This window comes from Hesperophylax consimilis, chromosome 16 (genome assembly GCF_061612785.1).
Source record: "Hesperophylax consimilis isolate HC1 chromosome 16, BYU_Hcon_1.0, whole genome shotgun sequence".
Taxonomy (NCBI): Eukaryota; Metazoa; Arthropoda; class Insecta; order Trichoptera; family Limnephilidae; genus Hesperophylax; species Hesperophylax consimilis.
In genome coordinates this window covers 19342905-19370285 of record NC_142851.1, presented here as the reverse complement: position 1 = coordinate 19370285, position 27381 = coordinate 19342905, and the positions used below count along the sequence as shown (strand labels likewise).

The following is a 27381-nucleotide window of genomic DNA, read 5'->3' as shown; positions in this document are numbered from 1 at the left end:
TAAAACCTTCTGATTTACCTTAATTACTATAAAAGGAATCTGACTGCATTTGGGATATTTTTAATTTTAGCATTTTAATTTTTAATTGCGTAAATCGAAAATTCACTTTCGTTGTATGGGATGACAGCTGGAATGGTGTTTGTTGATAACATTTTCTTTTGTTGGTATTCCTGATACGAGTGGCTAGGTTTTTTACCATATACAAATACTAGGTAGGTACTATTTTAGCCAAACACGAAAAATAAAATAAAGATATTTAGGTATGTTTTATATAATAGAAAAATTAAAAAAGGTGAGGTTATTATAGGTTAGGTTGGATTATTATTAGGATTTAGGTTAGGTTAGGTTAGATTGGATATTATAGGTTAGGTTAGGTTGGATTATTATAGGTTAGGTTCGATTATTATAGGTTAGGTTTGATTATTATTAGGATATAGGTAAGGTTATGTTAGGTTGGATTATTATAGGTTGTATGGATTTGTAGTATCTGCCGTGGGTACCTTGCTTGTTACACACAAGGTTTCTCCTAATTTTTTTTTATAAATATTCCTTATCCTTCAGAGGATTTTCTTTAATTTCCATCTATTTCATTTATTTCTTTAATTCTTTTGTTGATTTTTTCTAAGTACGCTATGTATATTTCGCTTGCTTTTTTTCCGTTTCCATATGTCGGTCCTATTCTCTTCAGTGATTCCAAGGTTTTCTAATTTGTAATTTAATTTAAATCTGTCTACATCAAAAATTGTACATTTTTCTAAAAGATGGGTACTGTCCTGAATAGAAGTTTTATCACACGGGCATTTGTCATCGTCTATTATCTTGAAGCGTTTCAGGTATTCTTTCAAGCATCCATGTCCTGTCAGCATCTGTGTCGCATGGAAGCTATTTTCCGCGTGTTTTCTCTTTTGAATTGCTGCGTAAATATCTGGGAAGTATTTCTTAGTTATTCTGCCCGTGCTTTCTTCCATATATCTGATATTCCATTTTTCTTCCATCTCTTTCTTTAATGTTATTTTAGTGAAACTTGGAGGTACCTTACTGTAGTCTGGACACTTTTTCAGTAATCTTCCCTTCTTTGCTGCCGCATCTGCTTTTTCATTTCCCTCTAAGCCTTTGTGGGCTCTAACCCATTGAAATTTTACCCGGTTGTTATTTTCACGGCATGTTTCTAATTTTCCCAAGCACTCTCTTGCTATATCGTTCGTAGTTCTCTCGTCCCTTAATGTTTCTAGTGATGATTTGCTGTCTGAGTTTATAGTTATATCTTTATCTATTATTCCCTTCCTTTGAACCCATTCTATGGCTTTTTGAATCGCTAACATTTCTGCTTGGTAAACGGTGCAGTAGTCTTCTAATTTAAATGATTTTGACACCCAATCTTTCCCATTTTCTTTTATTACTACTCCTGCGCCCACTTTACCGTCCTGTTTGCTTCCGTCTGTATAAATTTGTATGGGATCCTCGTTAATTTTATTTCCATTTTCTAATTCGATTTTTATATTTTCTTTCACTATTTTCCCTGGATGTGGTAGTTCATTTATACAGCATGTGGTCATTATTTCCCTGTCAGCTGGTAAGAAGTGAGCGGGTATTCCTTTTCTGTTTATTCTGTAGATATTTTTAATTTCGGCTATTTTTAGATCTATTGGTGGTGTTCCTGCTAAGGCTAAAGCTGAGGTGGTGGAGATTGTTCTATACCCCTTACAAATTCTTATTGCGTATTGACGTTGAATACTTTCTAGTTTTTTCCTATTTTTTACTCTTTTACACGTATCTCCCCAGACCCCTGATCCGTACGTAAATAACGGCACGATTGCCCCGTCGTATATTGTCTTTACAATTTCTGGTGATAGTCCCCACGTCGGTTTTGCCGCTCTGCATAAGGCTTTAAAGATGGTCGAGGTTTTACCGCAAATATAGTCTATGTGTTTGTCCCATCTAAGCTTGTTATCGATTACCATACCCAAAATTTTTATTTCCTTTACTGGATTTATCTCCTTTCCGTTCATGTTGACGTTTATGCTTTTTTCCTGAGACTTGCTCATTACCATGATTTGTGTTTTTTTTTCCGAGAATTCTAATTTTACTTTTTTCCCCCAATTGTTCACTTTTTCTAAAGCTTTTTCCGCTGTTTCTTTTGCGGTTTGTAGATTTTTCCCGTTCACAATTAAAAGTACATCATCAGCGTAGGCTTGGATGTAGACATCTGGACCGAGGTTCATTTGAAGGAGTTCGTCCAGCGAAACATTCCAGAAGATTGGCCCGCCAATCGATCCTTGAATACAACCTTTGGAAACACATTTCTCACTTGAGTGGTTTCCGTGCCTTATTTTAACTTTCCTGTCTTCTGTATAGCTACTTACTAAGGCAACCAGGCTGGAAGGACATTTTTTTTCTATGACTTGTTTTAACAATTGTGGCCACCATGCATTATCGAAAGCTCCTTTAATATCTAGCGATATGACGATTACTTCGTCAGTCTTTCTTTCCATTTTACTTTTAATGACTTCCACTGCATCGTGCATTGCGTCTTCTGCTGACTTTTGTGAGGTGAATCCGTATTGTTTTGGGCTTAGTTTCTTCCCTTTGCCGAGGTTCCATTTTATTCTGTCAACCAGGATTTTTTCAAATAATTTCCCTAGAACCGGGAGAAGTCCAATCGGCCTGTAGTTTTCAAGACTGCTGTAGTTGTTCTTTCCTGGTTTGGGTATGATGATTATGTTTGCTTCCTTCCATATTTTTGGGAAATATCCTGTGTCAAAACATTTCTGGAACATTTTTGTCATTATTTCTGGGAAGCTTTCATTGAAGCAGGTTAGAATATCAGAAGTGATCCCATCTGCCCCAGGGCACTTCTTCGGGTCCATCGATCTGAGGGCGTTATTTACCTCTTCTTTTGAGATTTGTGGTCGAGGTTAGGTTAGGATATAGGTTAGGTTAGGATTTAGGTTAGGTTAGTTTAGGTTGGATTATTGTAGGTTAGGTTCGATTATTATAGGTTAGGTTGGATAATTATTAGGATATAGGTTAGGTTAGGTTAGGTTAGATTGGATATTATAGGTTAGGTTAGGTTGGATTATTATAGGTTAGGTTGGATTATTATAGGTTAGGTTAGGTTGGATTATTATCGGTTAGGTTAGGTATGTTGGGTTAGGTTAGGATATAGGTTAGGTAAGGTTAGGTTGGATTATTATAGGTCAGGTTAGGTTAGGATTTAGGTTAGGTGAGTTTAGGTTTGATTATTATAGGGAAGGTTAGGTTAAATAAAACAATAATTATAATAATAAATTTAGGTTAAATAAAACAATAATTATAATAATACCTAAGTATAAATAATTTAAGTTTTAAGTAACATAAAAATATTTTATTTTTCGAGTTTGATCAAAACAGTACCTAACTAGAATTTGCATTCAGAAATGATTCAAATTCTACCCACTCGTATCAGGAATACCAACAAGAGAAAATGTCATCAACAGAAATCATTCCAGCTGTCATCCCATACAACGAAAGTGAATTTTCGATTTACGTAATTAAAAATTAAAATGCTAAAATTAAAAAATATCCCAAATGTAGTCAGATTCCTTTTATAGTAATTAAGGTAAATCGGAAGGTTTTATTAAAAAATATTTCGTATAATCCGTGTCCAGCGATTCCGAATATTTACCGTTATTTTTTGTAGAAATAAGTTAAAACTATGTGCTGTTAGTAATTTGTTTGCATATTATTCATGCCGCGAAATTCGACAAGATTAATTATTATTTGATATTCACTATCTACAGCGACATATCTGGATCCACCTGTTTGATCATGGAACTATGATTGTGTGATATTATCCCATCATATCCATACTCCTAGGGTTTGATGGTCCGTGCATTCCGTTGCTCGGTGACAGTTGTCAAATTCTACATTTTACCACGATGATTTTACTTCCTACCGGGATTTGAAGAAAGTGAGTTTCGTGAGTGAGTATCACTCTACGCTTACGTACATAATATGGTCACCAAATCTAAAAGACGAAGATGAGAATGCGTTCCAGGGTCCAAGCTGCCAAAGTGAGATTTTTTAAGACGTTATGCCTAGTTGCCTAGAATGTACGGTCGAGAGAACTCAAATTAAAGGTAAAAAGTGTAATTAGAAAAAGTGGAGTAGCAGTAGTTAGAAATCGAATCAAATAAGAAGCTTGACCCCTGCCACTCTTCATAGAAAAGTCATGGCAATTTTCGACTTGGTCACGTGTTAGCCGTTGAATTGACCGGGGTAAAATGCCAATGCCGCACGCCGCCCGGCTGATAATATTTTCGTAATAACTTACATGTTTTTTCAAAATTTTATTTTTGTAAATTGTACCGTTGCACCAGATAACGGGATTATATACAGGATGTTAAGGGACGTACTTGACTTACTTTAACGAGTTTATATACAGGATGTTAAGGGACGTACTTGACTTACATTAACCAATGATTCCTGACATTATTTGGAGTAAAAATGTTGGTCTCCGAAATTAAATGAAATTTTGGTCTCCGGTGACTTTTTTAATGTATTTTTTCTTAAAACCAAACAAAAAAAAATCTTTCACAAATCATTACTGGTGACTCAACGGAGCAACCGCCGCACCTCACATCACAGCCCTACCTGTTCAACACCTACTGATTTTTTTGAAATATTATAAGATTAAAAATAATAAAAATCATCAAAAATGTCTTTGTAATATAATTTATATTTCTTCATTCCAAATAATGACAGGAATCACTGGAAAAGGTAAGGCAAGTACGCCCCTTAACACCCTGTACCTATATTTCATGTATAGTTTCCCCAGGATAGCTACTTATATTCTGAGAAACGTTTGTTTTCTCTAATGTTGTGAAAAAGTAATACAAAAAACGAGTTTTATTATATATTTTCAGCTATTTAGCTTATGTAAGCATTCTTCACAATAAAAAATCAGTCAAAATGTTAGGCTTTCCGGGTACAGTAAGTTCTATGACTTTTAATAACGGAATTATGAAATTTGATGTGAAATTTTACGCTTTTTTACAGTAAAAATAAATATATTTGCAATTGATGAAACGACAAGCTAGAATAATATTAAGATGCATTATTTCCTTGCCAAGCGAATAAAATAAATTTGTTTGCTGGAAGCATTTTTTAAGGTTCCCAATAACATAAAATCGTGGTAAGTGCTGTGAGCTATAGTAAATCCACGGATATCTTGGCACCCTAGGGGTTAAGGATACCAGAAGAAAAGGCTGCCCTGGGCATAGTTAGGAGAAACATCTCCAGAGGCTGCAAGTGGGGAGGGACAGAGACGCCTGGAGGCACCTTGTCGGTGCGATGGATCCCCGAACCGAATAAGACAATGACGAGTTTCAATTAAAGAAAATGATGAGTTTCAACTAAAGACAATGACGAGTTTCAATTAAAGACAATGACGAGTTTCGATTAAGGGGAAGCTGTTTTGATTAATCTTTATAACGAATCGGTGTACATTATGAACACCAAAAAATATGTTTTAGATAAATTGAAGGTTTTTCTATCGCTTCGCTTGAATAGAATACAAATAAAAAATAAATTACTCAATAATAAATATAAATGTAAACTACAAAAAAAAACATTTTTTCAATGGAAATGTATGAACGTATAAAGGAAACAACTTTAAAAAAATATACTATTATAGCTAAGATTATTTAAAAATATTTTCAAAATAAATAAAAACCAGTTTTGTGCTTAAAATCGAACGTTTCTAGACTCCGTTTGTCAAGCGATTTTAGTGCCTATTACCCACAATATAAGGTATACCACGAATATACACATTTTTGGCTTGTAGCTTCCTCTTAACATTGTACTTATGTGCAATTAATTTATTTTCAGGAAGAGGCAGCTACCGAAAGTGCACGCATTTGTCCCATCTGCCTGGACAACCTCCCCAAAACCAAAGTCGCAGCACCCAACTGTTGCAATCACCAATTCTGTTTCCCCTGTTTGAGTAAATGGTCTCGCATTACAAACACTTGTCCAGTTGACAGGATGAGATTCAACGCCATTCTTGTCACAACAGCTGCTGGAAAAACCACCAAACATCGAGTGAAAAACGTCACTCCAAGATCACATATTCCTTATTTATATTTATTTTAACTTTTTTGCTGCCTGAAAAATAATTTGCGGCCTGAACATTTTATTTTAGTGCAACAAATTTTAATGCCGCGTAATGCGTTTTCTCCAGCCTTCAATAGTACCGTAAATTTGTTCTATGTCGTATTATATATCATTGTACAGTTTAAATTTGTCGACGTTAAATATATTTGTAAAGTTTGTTGATCAATTTTTGTTGGTTTTATTTAATACTCTTGTGTTTGATAGACGGTCGGCAATCGGCATCACATCTATCAGCACCGCGCGTTGTAGGTAGGTTACGACACAATAAAAATAATTGTCTATCAACATATTCACAAGCCTGCAAAAGCATGACATGTCCGGGCGGACCCCTCGCGTTCTAGTAGTGGAACATGTTTCGAAAATGCAACTTTTACACAACCCGACTACAACTATCCCCAATCCCCAGTATAAGATACGAGTATAAACAAGCCAGAGCGAATCTCGGCTAGAATATGTTGCCTGTACTGTTCCGTCGCATGTCTGTTTCAGATCTCTGGGGTCTAGCACAGTAAAATCGATAACTTTACAACATAGGATCGATAGGCAACTACCGATGATTTTATGTAGATTTCCCGAGCACAGTCATACTGATGATACCCAGACCAATATTGATAATGCAAATTGGCAACACTGGCGCATCTTTTTATGTGAGTCCCAACCAAAGATATTAGAAGAACGAGATATGCTATGTTGGCCGCCGGACCGTAGGCGGAGTACTACCTAATTAGGGTACTTTGAATACTATCGGGACGTGTACGCACAGAAATCTGTTCTATGTATTAGTGCGGATACCTTAGCGTAAGCAAAGGTGTGCAGTAGTATTGGTGAACAAAACCGGCGACACTGGGCAAAACAATTCCACACAGTATGAACTGCTCATAGCACATCTCGTTCTTCTAATATCTTTGATCCCAACCGTCTGGAGCCAGTAAGACTGGCATCCCCAATTGGAGGATATTATGAGGCTGAAGGCAGGAGGAAGGGGAAGGGGTAGAGAAAGGTGGGAAGTATCTGGCTATTGAGATCTGGTCACCAAACACGACTAAAGCCATTTCAAGCAACGTTTCAAAACTGAATGGTGGTCTTAAACCAGGGTGATACTGAGAGGATCTTCCACTCTGGAACGTGCCGCAAATATACCCTATATTATTTTTAATGATTTAATCCTGAAATAACACATTAATTAAATAAAGTGTTCTATGTGTAGTCTGTGGATAGAGCTGTGCCATATCTGCTACGTTACGCACCTACAACGTTTAATAAGAATGAAGACAAAATGCGACGTGGGCATGTTTCTTGGTCCAAAAGTCTGGCCACTTTGACCTTAAATTTAAAATTGAGAAATGCTCTCTCAAAACAAAGACAATATCAAATGGTATAAAAAATAAATGTGTATTATTAGTAAAACCTATTTTCTAATACACGTTTAAAATAACAAATCAAAATAAAATTAGAGTATCAAATTGTAAATAGGTAATGTTCACGCAATATACAGGTTGTATCAGCAAACTTTAACCAGCTATTCCTCAGCACATTTAGAGTAAAAAATGTTATGGGCGCTTTGCTATCCGGTAACATTTTTTTCCATTAAAAACAAAAAATAAATAAAAAATCCACACTCCATCACTGTCATTTGCATTGTTTCTCGTGTTCAACAGCTGTTATTAGCAAGTGTGTCAAAAAGTGTCCTCGCTCTTTCGTACACACTAAATAATAATAGTTAAAAGATTGTAAAAGCGCGCCAACGTAGGTACGTACCTACATTATTCAACGAAACTCGAACAAAATATTGCCAGACGGGTTTTCAAACTTTGACAAAGGATAAAACATTGGTGACATGTGGTGAAAATATGAATAGTAAATTTTTTATTAAAAAAAAATGTTACCGGACAGCAAAGTGCCCATAACATTTTTTACTCCAAATGTGCTAAGGAATAGCTGGTTAAAGTTTGTCGGGTACGTGCCGATACACCCTGTATATTGGATTCATAAGTTGAAATCCTGAAATTGTCCTACCTACCCAGGTAATATAATAATAGGTTCTTTAATATTAATCAGCGATTTATTAATAATCCGCATATTATATTGGTGACTCGTTAGTCGACCTAACTATAAGCTTGACAATTGGAATCTTTATTAATGATGTTAATCTCCGACTTTACCGAATTACTAGCGATGTCTAAGACCGACATATTACTAGCTAATTCTTCAAGTTCCCCAAGAGATAAGTTCAGTCCTTCTAAACAGATTTTCTCTTTAATCCTCCCCGGTAGAAAACCGACGGCAAATATGTCTACAAGATTGTTCTCTAATCTAGACTCAAATTCAAAAAAAGTTGACAATGACCGTACTCTGACTGCAAAATCCCCAATCACCTGTTTTGTTGCATAAAAAATTTCTCGTTCTCTAAAAACAGAATGTTTTTTACTGCAATTTTTATCGAGAAGTGCCAATAACTTCTCAATAACTCATCCGAAAATGTCACCATGACCGTTTGTTGTTGCAAGTTGTCAATAGAGTGACATTATGCTCATTTGAAGCTCTGCAGAGTTCATTAGATTCAGTAATGGTTCTGTATAAAATAGGACCTCAGACATGGAGGGTGACGTATGACATAATCACAGCCGTAGAATAAATCATTGTGAATATAATTTAATATTCCTATTTCGAGTGCATCCAGATTTGGCAGACTGGCCCCAACTATGACGGGTGAGTTCCGCTGTATCCAATCTGGACTTTTCTTATGTTTCATTTTGGAGGTAAAGAAACTTGTGGGGATTTCGTGAGGAATTTGAAAATCTCTTCATTTCTTGTGCATATTTTAGAACATATGCACTGGAAACTTTGGTCCACATTGACATTCTAACCGCTGAAAATATTTTAAAACAGTTTTTTAAAGACCGGTAAATTGTTTATCAGGTGCGATAAACAACAATGCCCAGAGTTGCTAAACAAGATTTTATTCAATGTACCTACGCGTTCAACACGCTCTTGTGTCCTGTTCAGGGTTGATCAAAGCAAAACGAACTCTAAGCAGAATTCTTGCCTGAACAGACTATACAATAATTACAATAGCGTATTATCTAAGGTTGATATTTTCAGTTACGAACTTACCAAATACAAGAAGTCCATAAAAGAATATTTCTCTGATGGTTTGTGAATAATGTTTATGTCTCTATTGTTTATATCTCTATCATGATTTGATTTATATCTACAACCTCTCTCCATAGCGATAAATAAATTGTTTTATAAAATTTTCGTTTTATATATTCTTTTGTTTTGTATATTTTTTTCAATTCATATTCCTATCTCACAAATTTAATTTACTTATTCCATATTATTTATTTATTTATTCATTTTTGGGAAATCGACAGTTTACATTTAATCAGTTTGTACATAAGTGTTATTTAGTAAAATAAAACCAAATATGGATTTCCTAAAAAAATAAATAAAATACGATAACATTAGTGACGAGATGTTGACATTTTAAGTAGTGTTAAAAGTGAGTAATCTTAAGAATAAAAAACGTTTTGACACCCTTACAAAATAGAGCGCCGCTTCAAAATAGAACGTAGGCTTTTTGAGACGGGTGACTGGTGACGCCACTGGTCACTTCCACAGATTTAATGCTTTTTTGAGAGATCCGAAAATTAAAACTTTAAAAATTATGTCATCTATTAAAACTAACTATAACTATAAAAAATATATAACAAATGGACTGCAGTTCATCATTTAAATCATAGTGGAACCTACTTAGTCGAATGATTTTTAAAAAAACATTCATTTGTTTTGTTCAAATACACACGGTTTCGGGTTTATCATTTAAAATTCTTCACACTTTCTCAATAACCGATACATTATCATTATGTTTTTTTTTTTAAATTGATAGTAAATTACGTTTGAAATAATGAACGTTGTTGACAGTTCCGATAGGTCGAGGAAGAGGTCAGCAGATGGAAATGTGTCCGACAACAGAGAATCTTTTGCCAAAAAACCAAGAAACGGAATCTCGGTTCACGAAATTTGATTGCAAGATTAGGTAAACTTGTCGAATTCCGCTCGTCGATTGCAACTTAAATATCTCATGAAAACAAATATTCAAGTCGGTGGTTTAAGTAAACCTGCACAAAATCGGTGTTTAGGTTGTTAGCGTATCGTGTTGTGCGTATTTCCTATCCTTCAAACTTAACTTCGATATAAAAAAGAAACAATAATGTTTCTTTTTTTTTTTTAAATACTGAAGACAATATTAGTGATTTTTTCAAACGAAAATCTGAAACAGAAAAATCAGAAAAGGAAACGGTCACATCTGGGACTCGAACCCAGGACCCTTGTCTTTCCGGGACAATGCTCTACCAACTGCGCTAATGGGACCCTATCCTCATCGGTCACTTTTAACTGTATCATACTTCGAATGAGAACTACCAACGTTGTCTTCATTTTTTCACCGCACATTTTTATTGGCATTATAATTTGAGGTTTTACTCAATAAGTTATTCCGAAAAATAATAGTTTCTTTTTTTATTTCATTAGCATCTCCCACGAAATAAATAGTTATATTTTGTGGTAATCAAGTTTAAACAAAGTGCTATTTATAATTTTTTGCGTATTGGCAGTGGAATTCGACAAGTTTATCTTTGGTTATTATAAGCACTATCCAACCTTTTGATTCACCTTAATTACTATAAAAGGCAACTATTTGCATTTGGCAAAATGTAAAATACTGCATTCTAATTTTCAATTATGTAAAATGAAGATTCGCTTTCGGGATGACATGACAAATCTTCCCTACAGGAAAAACTAAACCCTTCCACACACTTTTCTACAAATGGTCATCTAGTCAGTCCACATTATGCAAGTGCATTATATAAGCATAATAAATACAAAACAATACAATAACAACACGTCAAATCACCAGAGATCAAATGTGGCTAGAAGAGGCGTTATTACCATTTAATCTATGCATATTACGTAGGAACTATTTTGGCGGAACTCTGGAAATAGTTAGCACACACGAAAGTATCCAGATAAATCAACTCACCAATGCAATGTCTTGGACCTTCCCCGAACGAAAGTAGTGAGTACGGATGTCTGGTTGTAGCATTCTCAGCTGAAAACCTGTCGGGGTCAAACTTGTCAGGATCTGGGTAGATGGCTGGATCCTTCTGTATCCCCCATATCGGGATGATGACAGGCGTGCCCTTCTCTATCACCATGTCTGTTCCAGGAATCACATACCGCTTGGTGCAAATCCGGAATATGGTGGGAAGGGTGGGGTACAGACGAAGGCCTTCTGAAAAAACACGTAAATTGATATTCCGAAATCTAATAACTCATATTAAAACTAGTCCAAATATCATTGGTTTGTACAGTGTGTACGACGGTTGAAACGGACAGAGAATCGACTTTTATTTTAACAAATCTTGTTTAGATACCAAAAATTATAAATGGCTCGAATCGTCAATCAAATGTCACGGAGGTTGAAACAACCCGACAAGCTCACTCATATCGGCATTGTGGTATAATCACATAACGCAGCTTGAGCAGGTGTAGTCATAGTCACCGTGAACACTGTAACTATCGAAATTTATCTTTAAAAACTTATAGTTGATCTCTGCCAAGGTTTCCTCCTCGTTTCTACCTCAAATAACCTGCGTCATATAGTTCATTTCCTCCAAGTCTTCCGCTGATATTCCATGGTGCCTCTGCAGGGGTTGCTCTATCTCCATGGCCAGCCTCTTCTGATGCAAGTCGGGGGGCAGGCAAACTCGTGCACCGTGAGACTCAGCAAGGTGGAAGGGGTTTTTACCTTGAATAACCTGCGTCACAGAGTTCATTTCCTCCAAGGCTTCCACTGATATTCCAGCCAGCCTCTTTTGATGCAAGTTGGGGGGCAGGCCAACTCATGCGGCGTAAGACTCAGCAAGGTAGATGAGCATTTTACCTTGAATAACCTGCGTCATGTAATTCATTTCCTCCAAAGCTTCGTAGCTGATATTCCCCCCGTGCGCCTGCAGGGTCTGCTCTATCTCCATGGCAAGCCTCTCCTGAAGATCGGGGTGGCGGGCCAACTCGTGCAGCGTGAGACTAAGCAAAGTGGATGAGGTCTCGAACCCGGCCACGAAAAACCCAAAGGACACTGCGGTTAGCTCATTCAGTGTCAAAGTTGGGATATTGTCCTTCAGGGTGCTTTCTGAAAACGATACTAAATTTGTATTAAAATAGTTATATGGATATGGATATAACCTATTGGCTGAGTGCCTCGGTTTAAGATAAATATATATTACGGTTAATATTAAATTATCACGTTAGAACGGGTCGATTCTACGATTCGTTCTTGAGTTCAACAGCTCGACTGTCGAGTGATTTGCCGGCCTCTCTCCCTCCAACAACATAGGATTTTCAAGATTTCAAGACCCAGGATCACTCCTTTCTTTTCTCAAAAATGTGATATAGGCCTTGAAAAAAATTATTTCTCTAAAAGCCACCCAAAGTGGAGTAAAAAAATAACATGTGATTGTAAATATTATTACCTATTATTAACGTAACCTAACCTTACCTAAGCTATATTATGTTTATTACTTGATTTGAGTACATATTCAACAAAAACACTTACGCCATACTAGGTATCGTAAAAAATCGTACCTACCTACCAAATTAACTACCATTGGAAAAAATTGTACACCGGCCTTAAAATTTAGGTCTGTGGCAGGCTTGTAAGATATCACAGAGGCCAAACATTTTATGTCAAAAAGAGAAATAACGAACTTACACCATTTCGTGAATTCACATATTTTTTGGTCTTCATGATAAATAGGTATGCATTAGCGACGATCCGGAACCCCGGAAAACTTTATACATCTCTATACGATCTCTACCTGTGGCCTATGGCCCGACATATCAGTCAATCCGTATCCTCGCTATGCGACTTTCCTCGATCAAATTTAAACGGACTAAATCGACTTCTTAAGCCTTGCTAAGCCGCCGAATAGTTCCGTTTTTAGACACCACGGCGCTAGCAGTAACAAATGTCAAATAAAATTTTCACGGCCAATTTTAACAAAAAAAAAGTCAAATATGACGTTTATGTGAGTAATTACGTACTTCCATCTCATGAAAATATACGTAAATTTCATAATTTTACCAAAATGGAATGTTATTTTATCGAGCCATGAGGGATGTTCACGTTATTAATTGATAAACAATCTAAAATAGTCAAATAATCTGGTAAGGTATTATTAGAGGAATTTTTCGACGCCAGGACTGTGTTTTCAGCGGTTTATATATCATTATTTCATGAATACTACATTATTTCCAGCAAAAAATATTATTTAAAATTAGTATCCTCTCATATAGCACCTTGCTGATTGATGTGGGGAACTTCATCAAAAATCAACTCGTAATTTACACCCGCCTAAAAAAACAGCTTTTGTTGGCATTTTGAAAGAACGATCATTTCGCGATATCATCAGAGAGCATAAATAAACCACCCACGTAGACAGTTGTTTGATTTTACAAAGAAAAAGCAAGCGCGTCTAGCGATGGGCGGAATCGATGAATCATCGATGGTTTACTCGATCTTTTTTACCATTCGAAATATCTCGATTCATTGTCAGAATTAATTCGAATGCAACTCCGAGACAATCGTTTTGAAACGTCATCGAAAGTCGTCGCTGTGATTGGTCAGAAATAATCGATGCCAGCCAAGCGTTGTGATTGGTCAGAATTAATTCGAATGCACGGTCCGAAATAATCGTTTTCAAATGTCATCGAAAGTGGAATCGAGACAATCGCTCTGAAATGTCAGAAATCATTCGAATGTTCAGTCCGAGACAATCGTTTTCAAACTGTCAGAATTCGTTCGAAAACGCAAATCGATTCTCACATTCGAGAGGTTATATTTCGAGATGTCAAAATTTCTCAGATTGCTTGACAAACGAAATATTTTACTAAGTACATTGTTGGCTGCCTACTGAAGCATGTTGATGTTATAATCAACCTCGTGTGTGAATTGTAAATTATGAATTAATACTTTTAGGTGACGATTTACGTTTCCAGTAAGTATACTAATGAAAATAAATTACAACCGGAATATGCAAACATTTTTTTTACGATAGGAATAGTCTTGATATTCGAGTTTCTATTTTCGAATCCTACCCCCCCCCCCCCCCCCGACGGAAAAATTTTTGCCCCTGTCCGTAGCTATTGCTCCCGCACTCCGCGATTCATTCGAATGGATCATTCGATTCTTTTGATGTTTCGGTTAAAAAAAATCGATTATATAAATATTTCGATCATTCCCATCACTAAGCGCGTCCCTCTGTTAAAATCATACGCAGGGGCGTATAATTCCCGCATGACCTTGTAACCCTGATGGGAGGAGTTATCCTTTACCCAAATTCTTATAGACAAAGCTGTTGTGGCTGAAACTCAGATCTCATTGGCTCAGAGCAAAAATTGTAGTTTGATCTCTCGCTCTCTACCATAGCGACTTGTGTAACAGAAAGAGAAGCTAAGCATATGTTATGCTGCGATAAAAATTAACGGTAATTTCCAAGACGCCATTTCGAAAGTCGAGGTCAGTTGAAGTTTTTAGCGTAAATATTTTGAATTTTGAAAATCGTCTAACCCAGGGGTGCTCAAACTTGAACTGCTGGCGATCTACCTCAATATTATTAGATTCCGATCGATCGACTCTGAGAGGCTGCAAGTATGTGTGATGCAGGATTGTCATCTATTTAGGTAGGGTGTATCGTGGCGCAGGTATAAGTGTATATATGGGGACGTTGCACAATTGCATGGCCACGAATCCACATAGAATTTGGAGGAACGACAGAAATTAGTTCGCAATATGCATTTTTTTTAGTCAAGGTAGGTGGAGGTCTGCACTAAAATGTCAATAAAATAACTTATATTTATTCAAAATTGCAAGTTTATTGGTTCTTACAAAAAAATAAACGAGTTCTAGTTTCTAAACTTAACTAAATAATGACTTTGGATGTTGAAGCGTGGCATTGCATGTCCTCAGTATACTTTTCATACGATTGTACGTAATTACCGAGTGCTAATCGCAAGCACGATGACATTTGTTCGTCAGTTAGTCGATTGCGATATTTTGACATAATTATCTTCATTTCAGAAAATGCAGACCCGCACAAGTAAGTTGACCCAAACATTGTCGTCAACTGAAGGGCGTTTTGCCTTAGATTCGGATATTTATCTTCAGATATAAAATACCAGAATTTTCTGTCAGATGCTGTGGCTATGAGATGTATATCTGATATTATCTGCAATGTTCCAGAACACTCCGTTCAGTTACTCAGTCCGCCACGAGCTACAAATAAATAATAAAAAAGAAGGCATGAAAAACGGGAAATTTTTCTCGAGATCGACTCAAAAAGCACTCGCGATCGACCGTTTGAGCACCCCTGGTCACTCTAACCCATCTAAAAGTAATGTTGCGTGCTAGAATTCTTCAAGGTGATAAATTAATGCCGTGTTGTGTTAAAGGTTGCTCAGACGGATTCGATAATACGGTGCTAGCAAGAAGCAGCAAGAAATACGTTTGTTTGTGGGTGTCATTTCGCAATTCAAAGCAAAAATACGGTACTTTTGGGATTAAAAAAGAATGCTTGGCAACACTTAATCTTCCAGTCATCATATAATATCCTGTCTATCTCCACCAACTGAAAGAAGGACCCGAACCCGTTGTTAAATACAGGTACTTACCTCTCGTTCTTTGATACAATGTTCTTCATTGGCTAATAATTTAATTGATTTTCCTTTTCAGACCTATCCGTATTCCGACGCGATACTATACAACGTATTAGGATGCTAAAACTGCTAAACAAAGCCACGATTACATCAAACAAGGTCATTTAAACCTCTCCAGAATTGCATCATGTAAGTATTCAGATTTAACCAGCATTTTCCATAATGTTTGCTGACGATAAAGCTGTGGAAATTATATGAAACCCTTGCAGGAGAATTTGAATAACTTCTAGTGCTGTAGCAATAATAATTAACACTTAAATTTGTTACTCTTCTAATATTCATAAGATGTAAGTCACCTACAGTACACTTGAACAGTGTGGAATCCTCATTTGAAGGAATATTCTGAAGGTATATACCTAATTTATATTGCAGTGAAACTCGCTCAAGAAGTTTTGTTTTCGCTCCCTACAAATTCTCCAGAAACTGCATAAAACGCTATTTTTTCCCATACAAGAAAGTTCAAAAGTTCAGCAGTGAATTAATCCATCACCATGTCTCCTTTTTCTTAAAATATTTTTAATTAATTTTATCGATGAAATTTATTAAATATGTGTACAATACTAGAATAGTGTAATCATTGGTCTCAAATTTAGTCTTTTTCTGGGTAAGACGAAGGTCATTTTGAGCTGCATTGGTCCGACTGCAGCCCTTTCTTCCAGGAAACAAAAGACGCACTTGGAGATTTTGGGGACCAGACGGCAACTGCGATATGTATAACATTTATATATATATAACAGATGTTTCTGTAGGCCTTTTTAAGGTATACAATTGCGTAGTACATTATTTTGGTATTCTCATAAGGTCTCGCCAGCGTTAGCAATGTAAGCGGCCAAAAATAATCTTTATATCGACTTTTCTCTGCTTTTTTATCAATATGTGTCAATGCATGTGTTATTTATCTAAACCTTCCGGAGTAAATTCTCTAAATGATGCTGAAAACCTTAACGAAATCAGTCGCATAGTTAAGAAGAACTAAGCGCATAAACAGACAGACGCGAATGTCACTTTATTTTATACTATTTATAGATAATGGATTCCACCACGAATTGTCAGTATCCAAAATAGAAATATTAATTACATGTTCTTAACTTCTATTTCATAGTGTCTTTTGTTGTTTTACAAGCTATATTTCTTTACAAGCTTTTATTATGTACACGATTTTTATTTCTTATATTATGGTTAATGTATTATGATTTAAATTATATCATGTAAATGTCAAAAGGCGTTACTATTGTTGTTCGTCTAGTCAGGGTCGGCCCTGAGCCAAATGGTGCATGGCACAAGTAAAATTTTAGCGCTCCTTGTCAAAGCCAGTAGATGCCTAGGCCCTAGGTAGTAGATAGGCGATCACTGTAATCAATTATATTTTGATGATTTTTATGTATGCGTAGCGTGGTTTTTATGAAAGATAATCTTACGTTGGTTTAGGTATTATCACCCTTGGAAATTCAGCGCCCGAAGTGGACTGGTCTAATTGCGCCCGCACAGGTTCGGCCCTGCCTCTAATTCTTTTTTTTATTACTTGACATAATGAATATCTTTTAACATGTTGAATATGTATTTTGTGTATATATTCTTGTATTTTTGTGCAAGGTCAAATTAAATCCTATTAAGTTGTTGCAGTAAGACAGAAATCCAGGGTTCGATTCCTAGTTGAGACCGTTAGTTTTTATTTTTCTGTGTCTTGTTTTGTTTCATGTTTTGTTTAGATATATTAGTATTATCTTCTACTTCATTGATAAATCAATGCTCAATACATCGGTTGTACTGACCCTGTTTTGTATTACTGTCCATTGTCTTTTTTAAAATAAAAAGTATTTTGATGTGTGCATAGCTGTGGGTTTTTTTTATTTTCCTTTTCCTGCATTCCAATATTTTTATTTTTAAAATATAATTTTTTTGGGCTAGTGAATGAACGATGTTAGCTGGGTGCAGTTATATTGTCTATGTTTGCACTTTTTTAAATGGCCTTGAGATTTCTTTATGGTCCACAATATATTTACCTGTCTGGACCAAACGACCGTTTTATCTGTGGTCGTCTGTGGTTAAGGGGGTGACAAAATGGGGCCATACAAAAAGCCCGAAGATATCGATCTAGGGAGTGGTTTATTTATGATCATACGGAATAGTGTAATATTGCTGATATCTAGGCTTATTATCTTTATACGGATTATGTTCCAAGCCGTGCTAAGCTCGACATTCCAACCAAGCCGAGCTTAAAAATCAACTGATATACCAGGCCTATTAAAATGTTTATTTACATGTAACACAAAGTCGACACAATCTCTAAATGGCTCGTACACCAAATATAGTAGGATACAATAATAATACGCGAAGAATAATGATTTCATAATGAAAATGTTTGTGAAGTCTTATGAATTTCTTTTTAAATCCAATCATTTTGGCTGCTTTGTTTGTGATTTGATTAGCGTGACATTTATATTGTAACTAACTATCGAGAAACACGAAAAGATCGCTCATATTTGAGCTGGTTTCAAATTTGTTTTCATTTATTAGTTATTGATTTGCAATTACTTTTTTGTCGTTTCTTGAGCTTACTTCTTGAGCGTGGACTTTGAACAATTAAAAATAAGTGATTATTCAAACAATATCTATTTAAGTCATCCTGTAATTTTATAATCATTTAATTTGTTTATGGATTTGTATGGTTGGCATCATCGGCAAATAATAATATTCGGGATTATTATTGTCATATTACATAATTATTCTTTTATTTATGATTTTTTTGTAATTGTGTTATCCTATAAAGTAGTTTAAGATGATACCGACTCACAGATTGCAATAGATAGTAGTGAAAGGGGCTACCTTTCACCCTCACTACCTCCCCCATAATTCCTCACCAGTAACACCCTCAGTACCTCCACAGCTGTTGATAATGGAGGTACTGCGAGTAATATAAAGAGTATTCAGTGAGTAATATATGGAGTCATTTTATCTATCACAGTATAGTGAAAGTGTTTTGTTGAACCCGGAGTATTTATTTAAAGAGAGTGACACAAATCGGGGGTCACAACAATAATATTATTAATAATTAATTGATTTTATTTTCTTACTTTTTGTTCTTATACTTACACCCTTTTAGTTATTCTATATTTAAAACTTTTTTACACTTTGTACTTTTAAACGTTATATTTATGTGTGCCGTTTGTATTTAAATCAATATATATTATAAAAGTAAGTGTACAATGTGCGTGCCGCTAAAAATCAGAAACGAGTACGATCAAGGGGGTTATATGGTGTTGTAGCCCTCTATCCCTCATTCATGAAGAAGGTTCCCGTTTTTACCTGAGGGTGTGCTTTTGAAGATATAATGGTTGGAAATTTCGCCCTCTAGAAATTTCTAGAACATTCCAGAACATTCGAGTGTATTTGAGAGCATTCCACAACATTCCAGAACATTCTGAAATGTTCGGGAATAGTCTGGAACATTCGGGAACATCCTGGAACATCCCAGATCACAATGAACTAAAAATGGTATTACAAGCCGTTTCCTGATAAACTTTTAGTAAATTCGTAATCGTGACAATACATTGGTATCTCTAAATGGTACTGGTATCGATTAGTTCTTCTAAACTATGTAACGGAGTTTGATGGGGTTTTCACCACCATTTAGAGAATTTCTTCCGGAAGCGGAAGGTATATATAATACATAAATATTATATTTATTGTTAGTTAGTGTAGTTATAGTCAGCTATATATATATATATATACAATGTCTATTAAATATATATTAATGTATATAAATATATATATATATATATTTTTTTTTTAAAGAAAGGCAAACATTCCCGGGTTACGAATAACCTGACAACATTTGAAAATCTTCTACTACCACCACAGAAAGCCGAAAATGTTGCTTGTGTTGTGATGGAGGACTTAGCCGGCCGAGGAATTGAACACACTACGCCTGATTTTTGATTTTATCTAAAATATTTAGATACTTCTCGCCAAAACATAATGGAATTATACCAAATAAATAAATCTAAACTTAACTTAACACAAAACCTTATGATTTAGAACCAGAAAACCGTAATAATATTACAACCATTATTTCTACCCGGAGAAGAAATGAACTATTGCATGTACATTATCCACCCTACTTGCTAGTAGTTGTGTTAAAGTACAGGGTTTTCCAATAAGAGTTGTTATTTTGATATTCAATCGTAAAAGATCAATGGTTTCGTTGCTTGTGTGGCACGTAGCGCCGTCTTCTTGAAAGTAAACGTTGTCCAGATCAATACCATCCGATTCCGGCCATAAAAAATCTTTTACTATTGAATATCAAAATAATACCTCTTATTGGAAATCCCTGTAGTTAGTAGTTGTGATAGATCTATAATTTTTACTTGAAAACCTACCTTCATCTCCGATAGATTGTTTATTTTTCAATCTTATGAGTAAATGCATGAGATCACCTCTCTGAATGTTAAATATGATTTGAGATTTTTTTTTTTTTTTTTTTTTTTTTTTTTTTTCTCTGAATGTTATTTTCTTCTCTAAATTTAACAGTTTTATCTATTGTTTCGTAAAAGAAGTCGCTCACGTTTTTGGCTATCATTCTTAAGTTGAGAAATTTTTGAAGGCTGGGAGCGAAAAATCCCAAGAACTGGGAAAGACTTTTCCTGAAGTCAACATTGAACACCATCGTACCAATTTTTTTAAACACCGGATCTGGATTAGTGAAACTATTGCACTCAATCCCAAAAGCGACGGAGACGATGACATCTGAAGTGAGCTTGCCCATAACGTCTTTGGCGTCTATTATTCTTTCGGCATCCGCCTGCTTTCCTAAAAACGTTTGCATCTCTCTACTGCAGGAAGCTATTATATCAAACATTCCTCTTATTTTACTGGACGTGAACGCTGGCGTTAACTTGGTCCTCAGTCTCTTCCAGTCATTACCATTTAGCGTAAACAGCCCCGCTACTATCGGGTCAATCTTTTCGTTGAAACTTATGCCGTGGTCTGTGAAGTGTTCGAAGTCTTTCACCAAAACAGATTTAACCAGATCCAAGTCATTAACAAGCAGCACTTCTTTGTGCATTAAATAAGCCCCAGCGAACGGGTATTGTTTCGTTTCTCTGTAGATTTTTGCCATAACTTCTCCGAAATGTTCTTTTCCAAGTGCCATTTGTTTAATGTTCCCAAATGGGAAAACCGGCTTTGGACCGGGAAAACCCCTCATCTTCCAATAACTAAACTTATGTTGAAACCAAAAATACACAGCACAACCTATAGAGGCACAACACAAAAGTAAGTCACACCAAAAAGTGAAAATTAAAAAAGCCATTGCAAGTCACTTTGATCACTTCAAACGCAAAATTGTATATGCTTCAATAGTTCATAAAAAGACTTTTCAAACACTAAATATGTTTGCACAGTGCAAAGCAAAACGTTTTGATGATGATAGAATAAATAAACATAGAATAGTGTGCAAAGCACAACCAGCCTGCAGCTGTATTGTTTCGAGGTAATATATAATGCACAATGCACGAGGCAACCAAGAGCAGCTGCGTCATGTAATGAGTAAACCAAATATAATAAAAAAGATAAAAGAATACAAGGAGTAAGCCGTGCAGGGCCGGAATGTTCAATTGTCCGAATACGAGAAAATTCGTAATTTTGTTGCTGTATGGTTCGTCCGAAATAAAGTCCCATTCAGAAGGGGGCAAAAATGTTCATCGCTGTCAGTTTGATATTTACAATTTGAATACGAAGCCAACATTTTTTATCACTATTTTTAGAGCATATGAAGACTCTGTTTAATTGATCTAATTGAATTAATTCATTTCAGAGTAATTATACCCATTGGCGGAGAGATTAAATTCCAGGTATGCGGCAGGCTTGTAAGATATCACTTTGGAATTGAATTCTGAACGGTGGTGGTTAAGCGTCATAATATAATTTATTTTTGTTTCTGTTAGTTTATAATTTCCTATTATTTCAAATAATTACCTCAAAGATTGTGTTTCATGCCTCTATGTATTTATAATGTGCAGTAATCTGGTACTAAGTACCTACCCGAATGCATAACAAATGGTTTTAGTATATGCTTCAAAAATAGAACTACTAGTCATCGTTCTTTTTCGGTGTTCCATTGTCTCTTTCTTCTGTTGTTTGAAAGTTGGCATCTGCAAGTTTAAGTAATTTTCTCCTCATCACCAACATAATATGTAACAAATTGATTAACGTGCTACCTGATAAGATAATGCGCACATTGCATGGGCCAGAAGAAACCTTAATATTGTAGGAAGGGTGCACAACGGGTGAGTGCACGATTTTATTATATGTTTAGGCAATTCTTGACCATAATCTATGAGGTGAGAATAATTTGTTTACTCGCTCCAACAGGTGATCTTACAACAGGGAGATACAGAGAGTATATTCTACTCTGGAACGTGCCGCAAGTATATTACATATTATTTTTAAATAATAAATTTTGAAATAACACAAATTAATCACGAACAAAATTTAATAGTGCACGCTAGGATCACACGAACCCGCGACCTTCAGCTTGCTCGTCGAGAACCTTACCCTTCGACCACGGAGGCCATACCTACGCATTAGCGACGATCTGGAACCCTGGAAAAATTTTTATCACTATTTTTACAGCAGATGAAGACTTGAAGTTTAAATGTAATGAAATTCCATTTTCTACTTTTTAAATTTTTCAACAAAAAAAAATGTTAAAGGTTTAATATTCCTTTACGTATGCCAAACTTTATAATATACAGAATATTTATAGGTGGTTTTCAAGCAGATATTTTTTTTTTTAAATACACAGTTACTGATCAAACGCAATCCTTTGTGTTTAATTCGTAAAACTCCATTTATTTTTTATAAAAATTAATGTAAATCAAATTTAATAATGTGATTATTAGGTCATTAAAGTTTATTAAAATCAATTAAATATCATTCCATAATACCATTCGACTCTGCTTACAATCATCGGGATATGAAATAATAACAAATATTTACCCACGATAATTTACCCACAATGTGGTAAATGATTTCTTCGAAATCGCGTTATCCAGTATTTATTTATTTATTTAATATTTATTTAATATCAACGGTATAAATATACCATAAACAATGATAACATGTCAAAGTTAAAATCGTAGAAATATTTAAAAAAAGAATTACAAATCGCTGCCTTAGTTCTTGTATGTTCAATAGACCATTTAGCAAATTTTACAGGAGACGTTTTTTTTGTTTTTACAGGCAAATTCTAAACAATTCTCGATTTGGTAATTTCGTTATACATATATGTAACGGGAAATTATTAAAGATCATTTTTCGAAGATTGAAGCTATAATATGCCCATATTATGACTTTAAAGGTGGACGTTGAACATGGCTTGAAAATTATGAATGATTATTTTGGATATTGAACATATCGTCTGGAGATTGAACAATTCGGCTCCCATAAGTTTGAGGTATTTTTTGTTCAATTAGCCAATTAGTGGTAAATTGCATATACAGGGTGATTTTCAGATTTCAAATACTTTACTTTTATCTTAGTTAGTAGTTGACATAAAGTATTACTTTAAAATATACAAACAGAGTCCTTGAGTTGATTTTTCACAAAAACTGCTCTATATAAATCATCCAATATTTTGGAAGTTTGAAAACAATGCACAAGTACAAAGGTACCTACCGCTAATATACTACTATCGGTTGTCGGTGCATGCGTGATGTGAAATATTCTTACATCGTACGTATTACGGCCTCCGTGGTCTAGGGGTACTCTTGACTAGAAATCCGGAGGTCGCGAATTCAAATCCCGGCGTGCGCAATTAAATTTTATTTGACTCATTTATGTTATTTTCACAAATTATTCATTTAAAATAACATATAGTCTATTTGCGACATGTTCCAGAGAGGAAGATATGGTGTAAAGACCACCATAAGAATTGAAATGGCTTTAGCCGTGTTTGGTGATCAGATCTGAATAGATACTCACATACCATCTCTCTTCTCCTTCATCCTCGTTCCTCTCTTTCTCCTCTCCATCTCCTTCCCCTCCACACTACCTTCAGTCTCACAATATACTAATATACCCCAATTGGGGATTCCATAGTCTCACTGGCTCCAGATGGTTGGGAGCAGTTGAGACTGTGTGCGGTATTCCATTAAAAAAATCCCGAGTGATGCGTAAAATTATTAAAGTTCAATTTTCAGTTGAACATTTTTTTTTATTGTTTTTTACCTACATTTGATAAATGTAATTTTTAAGGTTTACTTACTTTAGAAAGATTTTTTTTCTTTCGGAAGGTCTTATTTGCCGTGAGCTTATTATTTATGTTGATTATCGTGAATAAAATATTATTTTTTTAAATACTTTCAGCTCTTAAAATCCTAAAATTATAATATCCCGCGATTTGGGTCATGGGTGTGCGCTATTTAACATTACATTTATTGTTGTTAGTAGCGGGCCTTAGTTGGTTTTATTGTAGTTCCTACATAAGAATTTTTTTTTGTGTGACTAAAAAAAACAAAAAATCAGACACTTTTAATTGAATGAATTCAAAATTGAAATATTTGGACTTCGTTTTCATCAGCGATCTCAGCAGTGATAACGGACTAAATATGTGTCGTAGATGTCTTTCAATCAGACTATGAGGACAGTTGACTTCTTGCATATTTCCATGTCCTAGCTCTTTTGTTGTATTTCTTGAATACTAAGAAGTTTTAATGCACTAATATAATTTATCAATACTCATTTTAGGTAAAAGTCCTAAGTTTGTAAATAAATAATTGAATAAATTAATCACCCTGTATATTTGCCCAGCAAATTCAAGAAGTACATGTAAAATATGGTGAAAAAGCCTATAAATGACATAATTTTAAGACTTACCTTTCTATTTGAGCTACTGTTCTAAGGTTTATTGATTCTGGGGTCGGTGAAGTCATTTTTTAGTTCAATAACAGTATATATTCGCAATTAAACGTATTTTTAGTGGAACAATTTCGTTGTTAGAAAACAACTAAAAATCAACATGGCCGCACATTTTAACTAGCCGGCTCCTGATTGGTTGAGAGTGGAGATTGAACATTCAAGACCTCAACCTTCTGCGGGATGTTGAACAAATATCTATGAACTTTTTAAAAAATATTATATTCATAACTTTGAGTGTTTGAATGTTCAATATCCAGGAGATTGAACAAATAAGAACTGAAACATTATTCCGTGAGTGGATATTGGCACTCGAAAAATGCTTAAAATGTCACTTAAAAAACAAAAAATATGGTTTTTTTGAGCTTCATGAATGCGCAATAGGATAATGAACATATTGGCATTCATAACTCACTTTTGCAAAAAAAGGTCTATTGAACATACAAGAACTAGGACAGCGGAATATATGTGGCATTTGATTGTGAAATGACATTAGAGAGTAAGTAAGTAAGTAAACAAGAGATACAAGTACATAAGTTTCTATAGTGCAAATAAGGTAGAATTAGATTAAATTAATATTGATTGAAAAGATTTGATAGCATAGCCCGCTTGTACCTACCTTGCGTGCAGTTAAATAAATCTGCCACATCTGCGTATCTATTACTAACTTCATGCAACCTAGGTACAAGCGAGTGTTTGGAATACTCAGTCCTGATATTGTTGCATACAAAATTTTAGAACGAGTAGCTCTCGTGGGTATATGAAATTCAATGAGGTTATTTAAATCAGGACTGTCTATACTACCATTTACAATTTTGAACATAAATATTAAGTCGGATATAATTCTTCGATCTGAGAGTTTTAATAAATTTAGATTTTTCATCAAGTAATTATAGTTTACATTTTCAATGGGAATACCGAGTTTAAAATTAATGTGTCTTAGGAATTTATGTTGAATTTTTTCGATTGAATCTGAATGTAATTTGTAGTGGGGGGACCAGATCGAGGAGTTATATTCGACTTGACTACGAACCAGGGATGTATACAAAAATTTTAATGTTGAAATATTCTTGAAACCTCTGGAATTTCTAAGAATGAAGCCTAGCATTTTCATTCCTTTATTATTAATATTATTTATATGCGATATAAAGTTTAATTTAGAGTCGAAAGTTATCCCCAGGTCATTAATTTCTTCGACAGAGGTAAGGATTGAGTTATTGAGTTTATATGAATGAATAATTGGTTATTATTTTTTTGGTAAACTAATGTTGTTTCAGGCGAATAATTATTGCTTGTAAAATAATTGTTACCCTTTGAATAATTGGTTGATTTATTGTGTAAAATATTATTGAATAACACTTATTTATGTTCAGATGAAGTTTGAATGTACATTTTTAATGTATATTTTTAATTCTATGTACCTACAACCTACATATTATGTAGGTTGTAGGTACATAGGCCTGGTATATCGGTTGATTTAAAACTCGGCTTGGTTGAAATGTGGAGATCCGTATACAGGGTGTTCGGAGCCCAAGTGCACTAACTTTGGGAGATGATTCTATGTGATAGTTGTAATGATCTGCCCTTTCTACTTCAAACTTTTCCTTCTCTTCTTTCTACGATAATTTTCCTTAAGTCCCGTAGGTAACTTTTCCATAAGGCTTTGGTTATATATATATCCGGGGAGGGAAGGTCCTCCCTGCCGTCTTTTCTTTATTACACACCCCTTCAAGAGTGTACATCCTAGTTTGTCTACGTGACGTACGACCTTGAACGTACTCATTTCACGTGACGGTTCAGTATAAAAAGGCTTCACCGAACGTTGTGTTGGTTTTTTGTTTCTCGGTTTAGAAACCTAGTTATTTATGTATGTGTGGTATCCCTTGGTTCTTTTGAGATAGAGTGAGTTGAATCCATTACCGCTGTGTTTTAAAACCATTTTATAAACCTTATCTTCTAAGTCGCCTGCTCCCCCCCCCCCCCCCACTAGCTACTCGATTCTATCTATCGTAGGGTAATGTGAATATAATAAAGTGTTAGATTTTATATATGTGATATACATACGATAAGTTTATGGTGTTAGTTGTCGGCGCCATCCATGTATATATTTTGGGAGGGGAAGGAGAGGAAAGGAAATGAATTTTTTTCAAGCTAAGATTGACTCCTCCTCTTACCAAACAAAACTGATGGATGATAATTTGAGCAAGGCGATCGATATCTGCGTGTCTGGATATCACAACCGGCCGGGTCTCCCCTTGTTCCAAATCGGCAACCTTCACGCCAGAATAAAGAAAACCAGGTCTCATTACCAATTTCAGAATTGCCCCAATCTCAAACACCTCCAGGATAACCTACTTTACTGAGTGTAGAAGGGGAAAGCCATGACATCCCTTGTCACGAATCTAGTCGCGAAAATGTGACACGCAAGGTCCTAAGTTACGTGCCACCTCTAGAAAACGTTGTAACTCCCACGCCGTCGGGGATTTACATCCCTTTCTAGGTCAATACATAGATAACACACGACGATCTTGTCGACAT

The 27381-nt window shown here is 35.2% G+C and overlaps 1 protein-coding gene across 2 annotated transcripts in view; it reads right to left on the bottom strand.

Annotated features, from left to right (window-relative positions):
• LOC149416840 (putative cytochrome P450 6a14) overlaps positions 1-21450 on the bottom strand; it is a 34212-nt gene extending 12762 nt beyond the window's left edge. The window contains exons 1-4 of one of the 2 annotated variants that reach the window (XM_089641001.1): positions 20436-21450; positions 20307-20377; positions 12098-12358; positions 11195-11446 (exon numbers count right to left, since the gene is read on the bottom strand). In XM_089641001.1, the coding sequence (XP_089497127.1) occupies positions 11195-11446; positions 12098-12358; positions 20307-20377; positions 20436-21238 (1387 nt within the window). In that variant the 5' untranslated portion in view covers positions 21239-21450. The remainder of the gene's footprint in view (positions 1-11194; positions 11447-12097; positions 12359-20306; positions 20378-20435) is intronic. The other variant, XM_089641002.1, reaches the window with a different exon arrangement.
• Positions 21451-27381: the final 5931 nt, after the last annotated feature.